This window comes from Pempheris klunzingeri, chromosome 2 (assembly GCF_042242105.1).
Source record: "Pempheris klunzingeri isolate RE-2024b chromosome 2, fPemKlu1.hap1, whole genome shotgun sequence".
Lineage (NCBI taxonomy): Eukaryota > Metazoa > Chordata > Actinopteri > Acropomatiformes > Pempheridae > Pempheris > Pempheris klunzingeri.
This window is the reverse complement of record NC_092013.1, coordinates 3970219-3990490: the sequence shown is the minus strand read 5'-3', so window position 1 is coordinate 3990490 and position 20272 is coordinate 3970219. Positions and strand designations below refer to the sequence as shown.

General features: G+C 41.9%; 1 protein-coding gene across 2 annotated transcripts; it reads left to right on the top strand.

The window, feature by feature from the left end:
- Positions 1–293: 293 nt before the first annotated feature.
- Positions 294–16707, top strand: mapkapk3 (MAPK activated protein kinase 3). 2 transcript variants are annotated; one of them, XM_070838929.1, is made up of 10 exons: positions 294–1028; positions 6426–6565; positions 9786–9850; positions 10090–10169; positions 10278–10404; positions 10511–10586; positions 11283–11407; positions 13607–13692; positions 13794–13871; positions 15794–16707. In XM_070838929.1, exons 1-10 carry the CDS (start codon positions 723–725, stop codon positions 15947–15949), a joined length of 1239 nt encoding a protein of 412 aa, XP_070695030.1. In that variant the 5' UTR covers positions 294–722; the 3' UTR covers positions 15950–16707. The 2 variants fall into 2 exon arrangements, with proteins under 2 accessions (XP_070695030.1, XP_070695022.1); XM_070838921.1 differs by having other exon boundaries at positions 298–1028; positions 13791–13871.
- The last annotated feature ends 3565 nt before the right edge of the window (positions 16708–20272 follow it).

The following is a 20272-nucleotide window of genomic DNA, read 5'->3' as shown; positions in this document are numbered from 1 at the left end:
GCTTTTCACAATGCCAGATTAGTGTACTATTATTATTTAAGATGATTTACTTTGATAAAAATCACTTGGTTTGAGGGATTCTGCTCCATAATGTAAATTTTGCTCCAAATCTCCTTCCAGCTCATGTTGTCTCTCCACAGTGCTCACTGAGTCCTGGACAGATTACACGTCCTGCTCCTTTAAGACGGCTGAACAGGGCCAGTTGAGAAACATGACTGAGCCTCGGGAGGGTGGTGCTTAGACAAGCGGTGACAGTAACTGGCCATGTGAACACAGCCGAAGAAGTCCACATCAACGGGAAACTGAGATCACCAGGATCAACAGCGCAGCGCCGCCGATGACTTCTCTGACTGGAATTTAATTTTTGTGACATTCAGAGGTGGTGAAAACATCTGGATTCATCTCAAGAGAGTTTTGGCCGGTTTACGGAATAAGTTCTTAGAAGAAATAGGCGGGTGTTTAAGTTCAGAGAGAAAAAGAATAGTTCTTGTGTAGTGTGAACAGGTGTCAGTAGCTGTATAGGCTGTAGTGTAGATACTGTGGGATTACTGTGTCCTGTGTCCTGAGTCCTTACAGAGGCTGGCAGGACAACCAGACGCGCCAGCGGTGCTCAAGGATTGCCGTCATCTTTACGCATTTACCGGAGGACAGCGGGAGTCATCGCTTCACTTCGGTGAATCACTCCCCCCGCGCACCGCTGCTGACAACAGCCCGGTGCGAACATGCTCCAAAATGGAAACGACAAGGAGAAACCGCTGCAAGCGCCAAAGGCTGAGCCAGAGACGGACTCCCCGGGGAGCGACTCCAAGCAGCAGCCGCCGCAGCTGCCCGCTCCCCCCCCTGCCGCCGACAGAGAGGAAGCGAAAAGCGAGTCACACTTCCCCATGCCCGTTTATCCCAAACTGGAGATAAAGCGCAACGCAGTGACGGACGATTATAAGATCTCCAGTCAGGTCCTGGGCTTGGGGATCAACGGGAAAGTCCTTCAGTGCTTCAACAAGAAGACTGGAGAGAAGTGCGCACTGAAGGTACTGAAGTCACTTGACACCTCTGAGTGTGTTATAAACATAGTGGTGGAAGAAATACCCCCCCAGCTCAGTTTACACAGCTCAGTTCAGCTCAGTTAGACCAGGCAGTAGTTTTAACCACCTGAGTTAAAGATGCACACATTTACTGCAGAACTGAAGTCAGAGTTCATTGTCAACACCTTTACCAGTGGAGCCAACTCATCTTTACATAGAATTAGTTAGTTTAATGGTAATTATAAAAGTCTAAGAGAGGCAAAGAAGTGGAGTAGAATAAATCGTATTAAAATATTTACATAAGGAAAAATAGAAATAATAATAGATTGTACAGAGGACATCTTCAGTAATGTAACAGTGAGAGGTGTCACACACACACACTTAAAAACACACTTAAAGGCATTCTGTGTGCTTACAAGCATGAAGTTCATATTTGACAGTGTTTGGAAACCTGTCACTCAGTTTGGAATAACAGACAGCAGAGAAGTGTTTTCATTGTGGTGAACATCTGCTTATATTTAGATCATTGATTAATCCTCTAATCATTTGAATTCAAATAGTTGCTATTCGTATAGAGTCGCTGCAACGATTAAACAATCAGTTACTATTAGAATAATCGACAACTATTTTGATAACTGATAAATTGGTTTGAGTCATTTTTTAAGAAGAAAAAGTCAAAATTCTGCGATCCTAGATTTTCTGTTTTATTTATTCCTCTGTGGCAGTAAACCAAATATTTTTGGCTTTTGGACAAAACAAGACATTTGATTACGTCACCGTGGGGTTTGGGAAACACTGACTGACATTTTTCACCATTTTCTAGCATTTTATGGCCCTAATGACAAATTTATTGACCAAGAAAATAATTTACATTAAAAACAGTCGTTAGTTGCAGCCCTAATATAGAGAAGAAAATGTTAAAACCTCTATAAAGACTCTTAATCATTTTTATTATGCTATTGGTGCCATCTTGATATGGACGCATGTAAGTTGTAAGTCTGTAAAATAACTTTGACCTTTATGGAGGTCAGATTTCCGTCACAGACCTACAGCACGAACTCTGAAGCTCTTAATAGAGAGACTATGACTGGTGTGTATCATACACATGTTTAGACACAAACCTGCTGCTCACACTGGGTTTGACATGTGCTGTACGTGCAGCCCCCTGAGCTCACATGCTCAGACCGAATGCGATCACGGGCCTGTGTCTTTCGTTGAATCTCAGACGATCTCTGGATCAGATCCAAGTTAAGGGACGCGCGGTCACCCCGACATATGCTACGACATGTTACGCTGCTTCATAGAGGCACATGGATGTTGACAGTGACACCTTATTTTGGGCGGCAGTGGAAACTTCAACACATGCGTATAGAAGCTCGGGTCGTCAGGCTGTCTCCTGTCACCACTGGGCCACAGACTCAGAGAGATTTACTGGCTTACAGTAATCCATCTGGATCTGAGCTGCCAAACCAGGCAGAGGCCGTAGACTCTGGGATAGAGAAAGAGAGAAGAACTGCGGCAGAAAATAGGAAGTCTATAACACAAGGTGAAAGGTCAAGAGGAATCGGATGCTTGATGGCATTGAGTAAGACTGGGAGGGAAGAGAACATAGTTACTTCTTAGAAATGCCAAAAATCTTCTGCCTGTTTAAATCTAAGATTTTTTAATGTCAACACTGAGAGAGAGACAGAAACAACTGAGCTGTTCACATGACCTCACAGCACATGAATGTTTTGTATTGGAAACTTGTCCGTTTGCTATTAAAGGTCCTATATTGTGTCATACAAATTTGACAATAATCAACTTAAATGTATTAGTAAAACCCAAAAGTACATTTAGGTGTGTAAGTCAGTACCAGTGATGTATGCAGGCGTATTTGGAGATCTTACCAGAACAAGTTCACATGGTTTAATTTTCAGAAAGCACATTATTTTTCTCAGACTAGACACGGCAGCCGCAGCCTCCGTTTAACAGCGTGTGACATCCTTGTGTTACTGAGATGGCATTAGTCAGAGAAAACCAATGGAGGACAGCGAGGGGGATTCAGGAGGTTTTCAGTTGGCGGGGACAGTCAGGAGGAGGAGGTCACATGGTCAACAGATCCCCTTATGACATCATAAAAGGAGCCACATCTAAACAGCGCGTTTTCACCCACGTTTACTGAAAGATGGAGCAGGAGAAAAAGAGAGATGATCTTTTCTCAGAATTTTGCTGCCTCTAAGCTCCCCAGGGACATATGTTTCATCATATGGGACCTTTAAGAAACGGTTGCTTTCATCTTTAAAAGTGTTTTTTCTGTGTTGTCATGTGACTGCATCTGTAACAGCGTCACTTCAGCTTCCTGCAGGGATGGTTAACAGCAGGTCAGGGTGACCCACGGCTTAGAGAAACGCACCAATCCCAGAGCCTGAAACCCGTTTGCTCTCTGAAGACTCTGCTAAAAGGTCTGAGACATGACAAAGGAAACACCCATGAAATCACAGTATGTCCCTCTCCGCTGTAGCTCTTACTGGCATCTGTGTCGGTTTGCTTGTGAAGTGGATTGTACTGGACTGAGTGTCCTTTTCTTAAGTGCACCTGATGGAGCTTTTATTCCACTTTATTGCCATTTAAGCTAACGTGCGACTTTCCCTGTATTGTTTTAATCTCAAGACAAGGGAATAATGGGCGAAGGTTTGATGTGGAGGGAGGGGAGGGGAGGAGAGTTGACCAGCTCACTGGCTTTTTAATTAAGTGTTGCTCTAAACGCTAAATGTAATGGATGGGTATAGGTTTAATCCACTTTGCAGCCGAGCTGGAGGGGAGCCATCCTTTCAATGTAATTAAGTTACAGTCATCGGGATTGTTTTAACTTGGATTTGTCTGACTCGTGGGAGGAGAGGGACCAGGGAGATCCCTGTGGAGCACGGCAGATCTCTTGAACACCACCATTAACTGTTAATACCATTGGAAACAAGTATTTGGTCGACAATTGTTCCATTTTAGCGTCCGAGATGCCTTCCAGAAAGCTGAAGGCCTGTGCGCAGGCTTCCATTCATAGTCAACATTGGTGTCGCCTTGGTGCTACATCTGGGTTCCCTCTGGGGCCCACAGGGACCAAACTGCTATAAAAATCATCAGCGGTGTGGTCAGACGTGGCTGAAAACTGCACTCAGATCTTTAGCGGGCCCGCTCCAGGCAGTCGATGCTGTTAAACAAGTTAATCAGTGTCAGAGGTTTGGCCTTATAAGTCTCCATTGACTGTCGGGCTGCAGCTGCTTGTTGTGCAGCTCATTATTTCCTGTGAATGTAGCTTGGAGGAAACATGCTGCAGTGCAGAAGCTCCATGAGGTCGTCTTGAGTGAACGCAATGGGAGACACTTCGTGTTTGAGGATATCTGTAGTTTTCAAAAGAGCTGGAAGTCGATCGCTGTTCAACTCATACAACACAGAGATACTTTATGTTTTTATTGTCTCATGGAGACGTTCACAACTTTGTGCAAAGTTCACAAATGATGTCAAGGATCTTTTGTACTTTAGGGGAAAGTTTGTAGTGAATTCGGTATATTGGGTGAGTTTTTTTTAAATAATAAAACTACACTGGAATCACTAGAAACTCATCCTTGCTTCTTACTTTAGCTAGCTGCGTGGCTTCCTCAATTTTATCCTAGACGGAAATATCTCAACAATGTTTGGATGTACTGCCAATGATTCATGGCTTCATTCACCGCATGAAGCTTCAGTCTATAGCACCAGAACACAATGTACGTGAATACTTACTGTGAGACCACTTTACAATAGACTTTATTGGTAGAAGTTGTAAAGATAAAACACCTTTTAATCAAGATTTACAGACCAGCGCTCTGACAGCCATTAATATTTAATAGAGTGTAAACATGTTGGAGTCATATGAGTGTCTGTGTGTTTGTGTAGTGATGAGGGGGCTTCAGGTAGTGGGTATTATCAGGTAAAAGTGTGTGTGTTACAGTTTCTATGGAGAGATTTGATGGGTTGAGAGGAGTGTGAGGATGTGCTTGATTGGCTTAGAGCAGGATCGGGGACAAGCGTGCGTTTAGTCTCAATGATGTCGCCTCACATAAGAAGAGAGTCCATCAGAAGATTAGTTATGTCTGTCTCCGTCTCCCAGTCATCTCTGCTGTCCTCTTAGTGTTTTATGTGCGTGTTTGATCCACGCGGTCCTCTTTTATTGCAGCCAATTCTGGCTCATTGCAGGAAATTAGGGAAACCAGCTCACATTGCAGTCTGCTCGGATTAAAGTCATAAAGCTATAAATGACACAGCAGACATAAACCTGCCCACTGCTTTACTTAAAAAATAGGCCACGTGTAGTATTAGATCAGACAATAAGTCACCGGAAACCCTCAACTTCTACTTTCAACACCTCTGAAACACTCGGCCCTCACTTCCTCTTTGACATTCACGAGCTAAAACACAGAACAGCGTGAGCTCCTCTCACATTTGGAGTGTCTAAGAAATGTGACTGTAATTTCCAAACCAAATAACGGAATCTGGAATTTTATCAATACACTCACACATATTTTGAGAAAGTCACCTCTTAGAGAACAAGGGTTTAGCGTGTGTGTGTGTGTGTGTGTGTGTGTGAGAGTGTGTGTGTGTGTGTGTGTGTGTGCGTCATACGTCAGTGAGACAGCCTCAGACCAAACTGGCCTTGTGAGCAGCAGGAGATCACTCCATCGCTGTCGCATCCCAAAATACACCATGACTGAAGATGTGAGCAATGTCAAGGTCCACCACCTGCTGTGTGTGTGTGTGTGTGTGTCTGTGTGTGTGTGTGTGTGTGTGTGTGTCAAACATGCATCCTGTCGTGTGACCAGGCTGCCTTGAGGACTATCTGTGTGTCCTCTGCTTATGCGCAGTGGATCAGTGACGTTTTCCACTTTTCACCAACTAATATAAAAAAATATAATTATTCAACCATTTACAAACTACACTGATGATATAAAAGTGACCAAAAAAGTGTTTTGTTGTTTTTCCATCACAGTTTCCTGAAGCTCAGAGTGACATTTTCACATGGCTTGTTTTGTCTAACATATAGTCTAAAACCCAAACACATTATATTTACACTGATAAAACACAGAGAAAGGCAGCAAATCCTCACATTTCAGAAACTGGAAAGTCAAACGACTCAGTCATTTATTAAAATAGCTGCAGATAAATGTTCTGTTGATGAATCACATTTGTAAAACAAACTAAAATAACTAATTTTGTTAGTAGCTGATTAAAGCTTTCTCTTCCATTAGATTCCACTGGAAGTCGGTAAACAATAATATTGAACCGTTGTGGAATTTATCAAAAGAAAGTAATGCATTGAGTTCATCAATGCTAAATTAATTTTCTATTGATCACTAATTATTTCTATATTCGTCTTTGTTTCTCCCTCAGATTCTCTATGACAGCCCCAAAGCGAGACGAGAGGTGGAGCTCCACTGGCGAGTTTCCACAGGCCCGTATATTGTCCACATCCTCAGCCTGTATGAAAACATGCATCATGGGAAGAAGTGCCTGCTCATCATCATGGAGTGGTAGGATTCACATTTCACCACCATCAGTTCACACACCCCAACACACCTCAGTACCTTCTGAAAAACGTATCCAATAAACTGCAGGAATAACTTCTCCTTAAAATAATGATAGATTATTTGTAAAAAACTTCTTAGCAAGAAAACTGTACTGTCGTGAGGTTCAAAGGTAAATTTTGCCTCTTTAATGTGGAAGTCCCATAAATCATAGAAGCACACAGGATGACGTGGATTTATATAATCAGCCTCTTTTGGACTAATGCCAACAGTGAAACAGAAAATAGGAAGTTACAGGCTCTCTGCTCGGTTTCCATAGGAATCTTCCTGTGTTTACTTTGTGGTAAATAAAGAACTTAAACTCTGTAGTGACTTTAGACGCATATTTCCTTCAACAACATCCTGTCATCTCCACAAATCAACACACAGTCATAATATACATATAAAGCTCAAACTATGGCTTCATTATAAACTTCTTTACAGTAGGTTTATATGAATCACACTTCTTATTGTCTATAAATATGAGAAATATTTGGAAATCTTCCATGAAACCTATGGATTTAGTATTTAGTACAGGTTTTAGGATTGTTTACTGTAAAACTCTGCTGAAAACAAACACACACACACGATGCTTTTCAATAAGCTGCTTCTCCTGTTAACTGACAACATTTGTTATTTCCACCATGTTGAGGAGGCTGAAGGCCATCTGTCTCACAGCAGAAGAAAAAATCTCATATTACGGGACTCAACTAAAGCCATTCTCCTGAAAATGACACAGGAAATCCGTTTTTTTTCCCAATATACTGTATCTAATCTAAATATCACACCAGACGGAGCCTTGCATTTGTGTGTGTGTGTGTGTGTGTGTGACAAAGTATAAGCTCTGAGGATAGACCATGAATACGTGCTAAAGGTCAGTCACAAGACCTGACAGTCCGACGTAGCGAAGACATCGGCTCTGATGGTGAGATAGAGGGACAGAGTTCCATCTGGGCCTCACATGTCACGACAGACTGCCCGTCATAATACTCAGAGCGGCTCCAGTGACGGTGCTGCAGTCACTCGTGCTGAGGGGACATAGGTCGGTTTACACAGTCATATTGTGGGGACTCAAAATGCAAATTCCCACAACATAAATGATTACTTTTTTAAATGGAGACTTGGTTTGAGGTTAGGTTAAGTATTAAAGAAGTGGACAGAGCTGAAAAAGTGAAGCCAATGCGGAAGTGGCTTAAAACTGGTTTTGCAAAAAGATATTTGATTGTATGGAAATGAGGTGACTTCTCACTTGATTTATCAGCTCAGTGAACACTTTCCTGATGAGTTTATGGTCTCAGTTGCTAGTTTGTATTCTTCTTCAGCGCAGCAGGATGTTCATTTAGTAAACTATTATCATCCCATTTAGAGGAAAATAGAAAATAAAGCAGTCAGAGGTGGGTCCTGCCTAAACCTAACCAATCAGAGGCGGTCTTCATGGAACAAACGTCACTTCTGGCTCTAAAAAAACCCACGACGACCATGAAACCAAGATACATGTTTATACATGTAGCTGAGCTTTGTTCTTTTTTATTGCCATCTCATAATTCAAAGGAAAAGGGAGAAAGCAAAGAGCAGAGAGGAGACAGTAATCTGTTCCTGGGAATTTCAAACAGTGACTAACTAACTGTCTTTATCAGATTTATTGACACGGGAGTTGTTTGTATCACACTGTATGTAGTGACCTTGTGTGTGTGTGTGTGTGTGTGTGTGTGTGTGCGCGTGCTGTCATTTATCTCTCTCTGCTCTGAGCTGCTTCCTGTACGAGTGAGGGTCAGAGGAGGACGGCAGCCCGGCCCTCTGCAGTCTGTTACGCACACAACAATCACACTCATGGATATCTGTTCATCTGTGCGCTCATAAACCACAAAAAGTACGCTCTTACTTAATGCACATGGCTGCACATCCACATCACAGTGAGCACGATTCTCTGGAGACCGGAGGGGAGAGGCCGCTGTTTGATGTGTGGGTGTGAAAGTGAAGTGACACCTGATTCTGAAATATTTTTGGTGAATCATTAAAGAATTATGTCAATGGTCTGAGGTCTGAAATTCTAGAGTCTGTCTTTGTCAAACGAATGAAAATACGGCATCATTTCACATAAACCCCGTCTGTACTTTTCAGTGAAGAGACTTTGGTACTTTTTCCTTCTTCCCTCTTTGATCCAGGTTTCTTCACAGAAGAGGACTTCCACTCATTGTAACTTCAATTTCACTTACCGTTTTTATCTGCACAAGAAACTGAAAGCTTTACGTGGAAGAGCTCAGAATGACAGTGAGCTGTAAAACAACAGATTTCTGCTGAAAACGGTCTCACACTGTGAAACGCAGTGCAGATAAAAGCACCGTAAATTTATGTTCATCTAACTTTGTGTAGTAATGATTTATTGATGTTAGCTGGAACTTTGTACTTACAACACCTTGTATGAGACATGAGTGTCATATGGGTGGTTTTTAAAAGATAACACTGGTATTTTTAAACCTATCTTTACATATTTTGGTTTCAAAATAAACTGGTTTAGTAGATCAGCCGGAACAAACATGGGCGGTACTGGTTGAAATGTATTCCTTTGGGGCAACTGCACCTGATCAAAGTAGATTGTTATTCTAAGTGTCTGACAGCATTATGGAAAGGATCCCTACAGAGATAGACCTTGAAGATCCTTCTGGTTTAACCAGAAACAACAATAGCATTATGTTATTCTATCTCACCAAACTCCATTGAAAAAAACCTGTAATTTTACCTTACAGAACACAGGAGAACTGCTGCCTCAAGCTGTTTGTTTGTTATTTTAAAAGGTTATCTTGAATCCAATGCAATATTTTTGCAATACACATTAACACAAAGTCACACAATAACACAAACTAACTAACTGATTGAGACAGCAGTACTTCAGCAACTGTTGTGTAAAATCACTGTTTTTGTCAATGGAGTCTGGTGTGTTTGAAGAGAGCTATATAACGGTTGTTTGTGGTTAAACAAAAAGGATCTTTTGCATTGCAGCTATTAAAGCCTTTTTTCCAGCCATTGTCAACTGCCAGCGGAGGTGATCTACTAGGCCAGTCATTTTGGACCCAAAATATGAAAACAAATAGGGCTGACTTTTAAAAAAGAAACTGGAGTTATCCTTTAGTTTGACTGTGTCTGTTTGTTTGTGTGTGCGTGTGTGCGTGTGTGTGTGTGTCTCCAGTATGGAGGGAGGAGAGCTGTTCAGCCGTATCCAGGCCAGAGGAGACCAGGCCTTCACTGAGAAAGGTGAGGACTGAGTTATAAAAACATCACAAGATGTCAGAGAGAAACAGTGAACCGTTATTCCCAGGAAAGAGTGATATAAGGCAGACATCCTGGATGACATCACACAGGAAAGTACTGAATACAAAAGGAATATATCCTTCCTCTCTTCTTCACCCTGTCTGTTTTATCTGCATCTTTTGCTGGGCAACACTGGAATTGCTTCTGGTTTGAGAGAGTGTGTTTTCCTCTTTTCCTCCCAGAGGCTTCAGAGATCATGAGGGACATCGGCACGGCCATCGACTTCCTCCACAACATTAACATCGCGCACAGAGACATCAAGGTGCAGGAAGATCAACACCAACACCCAAAATGTGAAGATTAGGATCAATTCTGCGTAATTAAGGGACATTTTTTTCACATTTTTCTTCTTCTTCTGCCTCCTTACCAGCCAGAGAACCTGCTGTACACCAATAAAGAGAGCAACGGGACCCTCAAATTAACAGACTTTGGCTTTGCTAAGGAGACCACGCTACACAACCCTCTACAGACCCCCTGTTATACGCCGTACTACGTGGGTAAGCTGCTTCACCTTTTCTCCTGGCAGATTAGACAGGAGACAGATATCTCCATTTTTTAATTTTTACCTCTTTCTGTGTGTGTTTGTGTTTTGCCAACGATAAGCCCCTGAGGTTTTGGGTCCGGAGAAATATGACAAGTCATGTGACATGTGGTCTCTGGGCGTCATCATGTACATCCTGTGAGTATTGGGTATTAGGTCGGATGGAGGAGGGGGGCAGCGTGGATGTCACCACAAATGTAAAATTCTGTATATTCTGTGTATAGATGCTACAGCAGCCCTGAGAGACAAGTGGGGAAAGACAATTCTCTAAGTCGAATCTAAATAGTTTTCTCTCCTGTGTTTATGGTTTAAGAGCAGGTGATATAAAAGGGTTTTTTTTTTAGATTCATTTTTGTGTGTGTGTTGTACCACTCAGTTCTAATCACAAAAACAAAAAACACAAATAAACGAAATTAATTAATAATTAAAAGTGAACTAAAAGAATGAAGTAGTGCTAATGTAAGGCAAACATTTACATTGGAAAAATATTACACTATTAATACACTTATTATCTGTTTTTGTGTATCTGTTCCTGTTTTATGCTGCTGCGTTTCCTCTTTTTATTATTAGTTATTTATATTTTTATTTTTCTGTTTACTTTGTTCACTCATATTTTGGGTAAAGTAAAGGTAATGTTGTGTTTTAAGATATTAACGGTGAACACAATAAGCTCAGGCTTCAGAGAATATTGTGTTTGACTTTTTTTGATATGATAATTTAATATTATTTAACACTATCATAACTGTATGCTCATTTTGTTGTTATTTTGTATGCCTGATGGGAAAACTAACTTTTCATGGTTTTAAAGTTGCTCTGTCATGTTTGTCTGCGCAGGCTGTGTGGCTTCCCTCCGTTTTACTCCAACACGGGCCAGGCCATTTCTCCGGGAATGAAGAGGAGGATCAGGATGGGCCAGTACGAATTCCCCAACCCGGAGTGGGCCGAGGTGTCACAGGAGGGTGAGGCCCACAGACACTGTTCACACTGACACGTCTTCTTCTGTCACATGACAACACAACCTGCTGTATGTGGGACGTTAAACCCACATTTACCGTGCAGATACTCCACCCTGCAGCACAGAATATGTGCGAGTCAACTTTTCCGACAAGACCAAGGCTGCGTAAAACAGCATATATGTCCTGTGTCTTTTCCTAAAGACTTTGACCTTGATGGAAAACGTCATGACAGGAATTCTGAAGGACATTTTAAAAAAGAGAGTATGTAATAATGCAGCTGCAGATGTCGCTTCAAACGATCTGGTCTGTGGGACGACATTATCTCCTTTCCTCTCTTAAAGGGCGGCTCAGTGTGCCCTCTGCTGAAGGAGATAATCATGGACTCACTGAAGCAGCTTTCCATAGAGAATTCAACCAGCTCTAACCAGCATGGCTGCCACTTCAGTGGCTCTGGGTCATTTCACTCAATGAGGAACTTTCCAAAGCAAACAAAAAAACAAAATGGAGTTATTTACACTGGAGTGCAAATAACCAGACAGACACTATTCGGCTATTGACACCCAGTCCAGTTTAATTAAAGGGATTTTACCCACGTTTAAATCTCATGTGAGACCAACAGTAAATTACATTAATTTATTTGTAAATGCTGTTAACTTATATATTTCAGTTTACTTTTATTATCACCAAGTTTACAATTTGGTTGTTTGGTTTAGGCACTAAAACTAGGTTTTGTTTAGGAAATGATCATGTTTTGGGTTAAAATAATAAGTCACATACAAATGTAAAAGACAGGAACATTAAACACTATATTTACATTATATTTAAATATTTACACTTTATATTTCATATTCAAATATTACAATACTTTGATACCAGGTGTAAATAGTGTTGTTGATAACAGACACCAAATAGCAATAGTGCAAAAAGCATCTGCCAAAAAAGTCTTTTCATTTAATTACACACTTACAGGTTATTTTACAGCTTGGTCTTAAACAAAATATTCAGCCTGCTTCCTCGAGCTTGGCCGAGAAAATCTGCAATTACAAAAGTTCCCTTCCTTAAACATGACTCAAGGTTTTCATAATCATCCAGCCAAAAGAAATAAGCAACAGCGGAGGACATTTTACTAAAAAGAGCATCTCTTACATCCTCGTAAGCTGGACAGCTGAACAAAAAATTAACCTCGTTCTCGATTTCACCTGCAGCTCACATAACAAACAAAGTCTGTCCTCCTCCTCTGGCGTTAAACCCTCCAGTCTCTATGTTCCTGAGCGCAGCTCTGCACAGAGGGATCTTTGTTTGAATTATACTTCTCCTAAGGTTCTGCACCAAAGCTGCTCTTTATGAGACAAGACGTTTTGTGCCATTTGCAAAGTAGTTTATTCTCGAAAGTGGATGACAAATTGTTCATATAAATATTGATTTCCACTCATTAGCCCAATGATCACCATGTGAAGTCTTATTAGTAGATTTCAAAGACACTTTTGACTAAATGATCTGAAAACAGTTGTGTGAAAGAAGCTCGTCTGACATGTGAAGAGCGGTGGACGTGGACGTGGACGTGTTCTCGGCGTAAAGCTGCCAATGGCCCTGTGAAGATCAGGAAACCAAAACACTGTTTACTAGCTAGTGAAAGACACTCATATAGAAACCATCAGTACATGATATCACATCATGTGATGAAGCACCACACTTTGTGAGTTCAGCCTTTGGTAACAGAAAACACATTATTGTTTACGCAGTGGTGGAAAATAACTAAATACATTTTACTCATGTACAGTTCTGAAGGTATCTATCTATCTATAATAGATAGATAGATAGTAATATAGATAATAATATAAGGAGGCATTTTACTGCAGAACAAGTATTTAATGACAATAATACCTCTGTACTTTTATTTATTTATGAATTTGGATGCAGGACTTACTTTCACTTCCTGCTGGAAAACTCTGATCTTTGTTTGCTGCCCTGAAAGAAGTTTTAAACTTCCTCAGACTTAAAACAAATCATCGCATCCTAATGAGACAGCCAGCGGCAATGGCGGCGCCTGACTCTGTGCACGCTCTGTTTTCACTTTCACTGTTTTCACAAGTAATTCTGTTTGTCTAAGTAGGCCAGTCTGAGTGTGTGTGTGTGTGTGTGTGTGTGTGTGTCTTGACACTAATAACGTAATTATCTTTGCATCACATTTTCTGCTTCCAGCAAAGGATTTGATTCACCAGCTACTGAAGACGGACCCTAACGAGAGAATGACCATCACTCAGTTCACGAACCACCCCTGGATTAATGTGAGTGTCTGCGTGTGAGGAGCAGAAAAACTGTGTGTGTTTCCTGTTTGCTCATATCTTCATCTGTGTGTGTGTGTGTGTGTGTTTGCGGTCTGCAGCAGTCCATGGTGGTTCCCTCCACTCCACTTCACACCACCCGGGTTCTGACTGAGGACAGTGAGCTGTGGGAGGACGTGAAGGTCAGAGGCACAACAACATTGACCCCCTCTGGTCAACCATTCACATTACAGCCTGTGGGCGCTCTGCTGTCAGAGCTTTAGGTTCGGAGGAGCACTCCAGCAGTTAGGTAGCACACATCCATAAAGTTCAGGAGCTAATGGCAGACAGATTAAAGCAAAATGGTCAAAATAAAGGGGGCAGAGGCCAAAGCGTCCTGACCTTTATTGACCTTTGAGGAAAACTTCAAAATTGCTGGATCCTACATTACATGTTCTTCAAACTCTTCCTGTTTAAATTACAAACCCAAGCTGACACGCCCCCCCGATGACATCAATATGACATCATCTAGGCCATTTCCTGATCCTTAATCAAATGTCTCTAGAGACGTAGGAAGTATGAAGACTATAACTGTTCTCACTATCAGATTACTAAAGTTGTTTACATGTATATAATTCATGGACTGCCCCTTTAAAGGAAACTTCAGTGCTTTTGAACCTGGTCCCCACTTTTTACATAATTATAAATGGAGTCTGGTGTCAGTGATATAACGGCCGTTTGTGGTTAAACCAAAAGGATCTCACAGGTCTGTCTCTGTACTTTTAGTGGACCAACTTTTAATAGGTGCAGTTTGTCTGAAAGGATCATATTGCAGCCATTGTAGATGCTGGCTGAGGTGATCTACTGGACCAATTCCAACACTTTTTGTGCCTAAAATGAAAATATGTAAAAAGAGGGTTCAGATTTGAAGATACTGAAGTTTTTCTGTAATGATTATAATGATTCATACATCATACAATCCATCAGGTTAGAGTTATTTACACCCTTCAATGAGTGAGTTTCAAAATTTAGATTTTACTTTGGGATGATCTGCAGATGGCCACCAGGGGGAAGCAGAGGTCACAGTCTAGTGTTTACTATGAGTTAGTTTAGAGTAACAAACGTGTTTAAAGAACGACAGCGCTGCTCGCTGACGTTAAGTCACCGTGGGGTTAATTCTCCAGTACAAAATGTCTCACTTGTGCAAAGACATATTGTCTCAGTGTGTGTAAATGTGAGCAGAAATCATGAGTGCAATGGCACATTCCTTCACAGCTTCGCAGCTGAAAGAGCCAGTTTTGGGGAGATAAGGTATGAAAAGAACATTTCTCCAGAACGATAGACACACAATACCCCACTGTTCACTTCTGCAAAGGGCGACACCACATTGCACAAAAACCGGACGGATTGCACTTCTCTAAAAGCACAAAAACTAAAGGTTACATTCTTTCTACACAGGTAGTCTGCATCACCACAGGCAAGTGGCCTTTTGTGGAACAATACAAGTGACAGCTTTACCTACCCAGTCCACCTTTGATTGTTTTCCCCCGAAGCCCCTCTGAAGCTCACTTCATTAGTCATCAATAACATGTTGTGTCTCGTGTTATGATTTCATACAATGCCGATACATCAAGTTGCAGCCTACGTCTTGGCCAAGAGCACTAACTTCCCCAAGTCCAGAAATAGTCCGACACAAAACCTCCAATAAAACCCCAACTTGACCTATTTACACTTTGTTTTTTATATCAATCAAACAAACGGAATGTAAAGTGTTTATTATAGTGCTGTTAAGGTGGATTGTGTCACCTTAGGACAGAACCACGCTAGCTGTTTCCCCCTGTTTCCAGTCTTTATGCTAAGCTAAGCTAACTGGCTGCTGGGACCAGCTACATATTCTCTGTTCAGACATCAGGGAGTTTTTAATCCCCTCATCTAAAAATCAGACTATTGCTTTAAACACGTATGTGCTGATTAATTCAAATCTGTTGGATGTAAAAGTAGTCAAAGTTTAAATAACATTTGAAAGCAGACTCCACTGATTACAGTACTGATTACAGATGTGTGTGGTATCCTTCCTGCCCTTTGTGATGTGTGAGTCTAACACGCCCCGATCCCGTCTCCTCAGGAGGAGATGACCAGCGCCTTGGCGACCATGCGCGTCGACTACGACCAGGTGAAGATCAAAGACCTGGACACCTCCAGCAACCCGCTGCTCAACAAGAGACGCAAGAAGGCCGCTGCGGGGGCCAAGAGCGGGTCCACGGTCTGCCAGAGTCAGTGAGGCACAGAGCCGGCCGGGTGTCGCTGGAAATCCGGGCAGAGAAGAAGCAGCTCAGACGGAGGGAGGAAAGGTCGATCTGTGGCGAGGAGAGTCATTCAGAGGCTCCTATGAGAGAGAGAGAGACTGGACGTTTAGGAAAAGTTCTCTGGAATAAAGAGACGACGTAGGAACAAGTCAGAGCCGGACATTTGTGAGACGTATCAACACACGATATCACCTGCTGACTCGGTTTAATGTTTTTACATGTGTAATTTTTAGATCTGACCTTGTGAGAGTGTCTGTGTGCAGACATGAGGTATCTGTAGTGATCCTGTTTTGTGTTTTTGAATGCTTGGTCGACTGTTTGAGGTCTCACACACACATACACACACACACACACACACACACACACACACACGGACAAACCATCTGTGAAACACTTGTACCTGTGTTGTCTTAATACTGTGTGTGTGTGTTTGCTGCCTCCCTTCAGGAATTAAAGCAAAGCCTGACGCCGACCTACAGATTTAACCCCAGGGAGGGTTTTACCCTGAAGCAACAATAACGTGGGGTAACGGTCGGTTGTGCTGCACGGATGAGTTGTGACACTTTTTCTTGAGAAAGGTTTGTGTGTGTGTTGTGGTTGTGGTTGTGTGTGTGTGTGTGTGTTTATGGGGGTTGAGTAAAACACTTCCAGTAAATATGGGCCTCAGTTTCACTTCACATTAAAACATGAGCTGCTCTTTAATCATCATCTGTCAGCTGCATCTGCTGCAAACGGTTGTAAATAAAACTTTCTAAAGTAAAGCTGCAGCGTTCATGTGCAGGATGTTTTTTTTTTTCTTTGTTTCCGTGTCTTTCAGGCTCTGTGACGCTGCTATAAATAGCAGCAGTGGAGCCGTAATTTGGGACGCGGCCATCCCGCTCGGTGCTGGACCTTGAAAGGTCAACATTATTATGTTTAGATTATATGGTACCTTTCCCCTACTTCGATCACATGGCCCCCCCCCTGCGGTATTTAGGGGATAGGTTAGTGGAAGCTAATCATAAGAACCACTTGGCTTCTCGACTGTAAATATGGGATGTCGGCCATGATCAGACGTAGCCCAAATAGAGCTCGACCTCCCAGCTGTCCTTTGCTGCTCAGCATAAGAGACAGAGCCGTCTGTTCAGTAGAAACGTAGCTGTAAATTACTCAGATTTAGCCATTAGCACCAGTAATGTGTATCATCAGCCCTGGTTTCTGATTGGTTGAAGGTCCCACATGATGCAAAATGCTTTTTCAACATACATGTGTGTCTATAGACCCTCAAACCGTCGTCTGCTGAAAACTCTCAGTTTAGATTTGACTCCCTTTATGATGTCATGAGGGGATCTGTTGATCACGTGACCTCCTCCAGACCCTCAGCAGGCCGACTGTCTCTGCCCACATAAAAGCCACCTGAGTTTTTCCTTCCCGAAGAAGGAGGGTCATAAAGGGCAGGTGATGCCTCGGACTGATCCATTGGCCTCATCGACTGCTGGACTCTTTATTAGATTGTTTGTTCGCTTACACTTGTTTATTTCAGTGAACTTTGTAAAGCACTGTGAGACACTCTGTTGTGATATTGGGCTATACAAATAAATTGAATTGAATTGAATTGAAAATTGAATTGAATCCACCTCGCCGTCCGCCGCGTCTAGTTTGAGGAAAATAATGAAAATAACGAGTGTTTTTAACATTAAGTAACCTTGAAAATGTAAAACATGCTCCATGTGCTTGTCAGATGAAGCGATGGAGCCTTAGAGCGCACTAGTGTCAGTATTTTCTTAGCACTGTTAGCATGTTCCTGTTTAAACTGATCTAAACTGTAACAGACACAGGATTCATTCTTCTTGCAGCAGAAAGCTCAGACTTCAGTCCCATTGCAAGTTGATGATTTTTAGGATTTTAAGAGTCCACAGCGGCTCGGTGTCGTCACCAGAGTAAAGGCGTGTGTATGATGGTGATCCGATGGTACCAACCACATAAAACAACCATCATAAGACATGGAGATAGTTCAAATCACTTCTGGAGGGTTAACAAATATTTAGTTTATGTTTCTACATTCGCTTTTGTTCTGGATCAACATGTTTTGTGTCTTTATTTAGTCACATTTGATGAAAAAACAAGTCTGATTTATGTCACTTTTATTATTTGTTCTATTTTTTTTTACTTCTGTAACCTTTTAGCTGAAGTTGGACAGATTTTAAGGACGTGAAGCATCTGAAGAAATGACGTCACAATAAGTAAAAAACGCCATCGTGGACGCATACAGACTTAAAATTACAGAGTTCTAAGAGTTAAAGAAGGAAGTTTTCAGCTTCTGGTAACATGCACGGACTCTTTAGTGGAAATTTTCAAGAAACAGGCAGAGCTGCACAAACAATAAGAGTCAGAGAGGATTCACTGGAGGAAGTTTACAGTATGTTGCAAAGGACAAGATTTCTTCATAGTGGCTTTGTTAGTCAGCCATTTTGAAGTGAAGCACAGTCATGATTACAGCATTTATCTGTAACACTGATGTCTCCTACACTTCCTACTTGTGTTAGTCCACTAAAGTCCCCGATCCTCCCTGAAACACCAGCACAGACAGTTAACTAATTAATTAATTACAACTCACAGGGATCTGTTTTAAAAGCTCGCGTTTGCTTGTTTGTTTTTACATTTTTATTTATTTGGGCGTCACGCTGACTCATAAAGCCGCTCCGCTCTTTCCTGTGAAGCTTCTGCACAGGTCGCGACTTGTGCAACAGCCTGGCACTGATTCATTAAGCCTATTGTTCCTGTAATAATACAGGCCACAGTCAAAGACAGCACCTCCTGATGTAAAAACATCACATCTCCCTGAAAAGAGCTGCACAAAGAAAAGAGCTCTACTTATGTGCAGAATGAGGCGTGAATATCGATCATTACACGGCCATATTAAAAGACGACTCCGTTTTTGAAAATCTGATTATTTATTTGTATGTTTCTTATTATTTCCAGGATTTTTTTAATATTATATAAACAAAACGATAACAGAGGGGAAACACGTCACAGCTGCAGGATCACACACGGTCTTTATCGTCCTTTCACTTTAATGTGAAGCACCATGACACCGGCCCGTCCCTTCGCTGCTGGAGTCTTTGTTTCCTCCCAGCACCTTAAAATAAACCCCACAGACTGTTATTACACCACCATGACAACAGAAAATGCTCACTCGGGTATCTTCGGTAAATTCTGTGGACTCGCCAAACCAACAACTTAACTCGACTGGGTGTTAAATTTAGAGCAGATTTATGAGAAATGATTGAAAATAAAAAAGAGAAATTCCAAATTAAAGGAGCTGAATGATTCAGATGGAGGCCCCACATTGGGTCACGTGAGCTCCTGCTGCTGTAGGCTCAGGGACAAGTGGAGTAACAGAGGGACTGGTCTGACCGGTAGGCTGCTCTGTGAGGGTGCAGTAGAGGCCTGGGTGGGGTAGGGTGAGGTGGGGTGGGGGAGGTGGCTTTGCCCTTTTAGAGAGGAATGTGTTGAAGGCCGGCCTGGAGCCATCTGACCTTCAGCCTCTCTGTCGAGCTCCGTCCACGTCGTCCAGACCTCTCTGAGCTCCACGTCTTCTTCCTGGTGTCTCTCCTCCATCTTTAATGTCCGGTTTGTCTCCACACTCCCCAGATGTGCAGGTACAGGCCTTCACAGTCATCATCATCATCATCTTCTTCATCACAGGCTGCTATCATTAACAGCCTCACGTTAAGAGAGAGTGTGTGTTCATTACACCGCACTGGTTACCTGTGAGTTTTAGAGCTGATTTTGAGATTTGACTGCTTGTTTTTAAGGCCTTGCAGAGTCAGACGTCTGCCTGAATCTGTGAGCTCCTGTGAGCCTGAGATCCTCCAGCAGGGCCCTGCGAACGCTTCCAGCAACTCCACTCGTCACTAAAGGTGACAAAAAAAGACCCTCACGGCCTTTTCTCACCCGTGTAGCGTTTGTTTTGCTTTTATGTGCATATACATATATACATATATAGATATGTGTGTGTTTTTGGATCTTGTTTTATCGTTATCTGTTGTTAGTTTTCACTGTAAAGCACTTTGTGACTTTAAAGGTGCCACATAAATAGAGTTATTACCCTGTTACCATCTGGTGAATGACCTGAAATCTGTGATACATGCTGAGAATCTTTTAAATCACTGCTTAAAACTCATTTTCAGACTCACTTTTACGTCTTTTTCATGTCCTCTTATGTCTTTTTTTACTCTGTGCTGCTGTCTTTTATTCATCTATTTACTTATTTTGTTTTCTATTGTTTTTATTATTGCTCTTATTCTTTACTTGTG

Bases quoted from the DNA above. Each gene is read 5' to 3' on its own strand.
- mapkapk3 (XM_070838921.1), top strand. From the start codon at position 723: ATGCTCCAAAATGGAAACGACAAGGAGAAACCGCTGCAAGCGCCAAAG. The intron at 1,029-6,425 runs GTACTGAAGTCA...TTTCTCCCTCAG, and splicing joins GAGAGAAGTGCGCACTGAAG to ATTCTCTATGACAGCCCCAA. The intron at 10,170-10,277 runs GTGCAGGAAGAT...CCTCCTTACCAG, and splicing joins TCGCGCACAGAGACATCAAG to CCAGAGAACCTGCTGTACAC.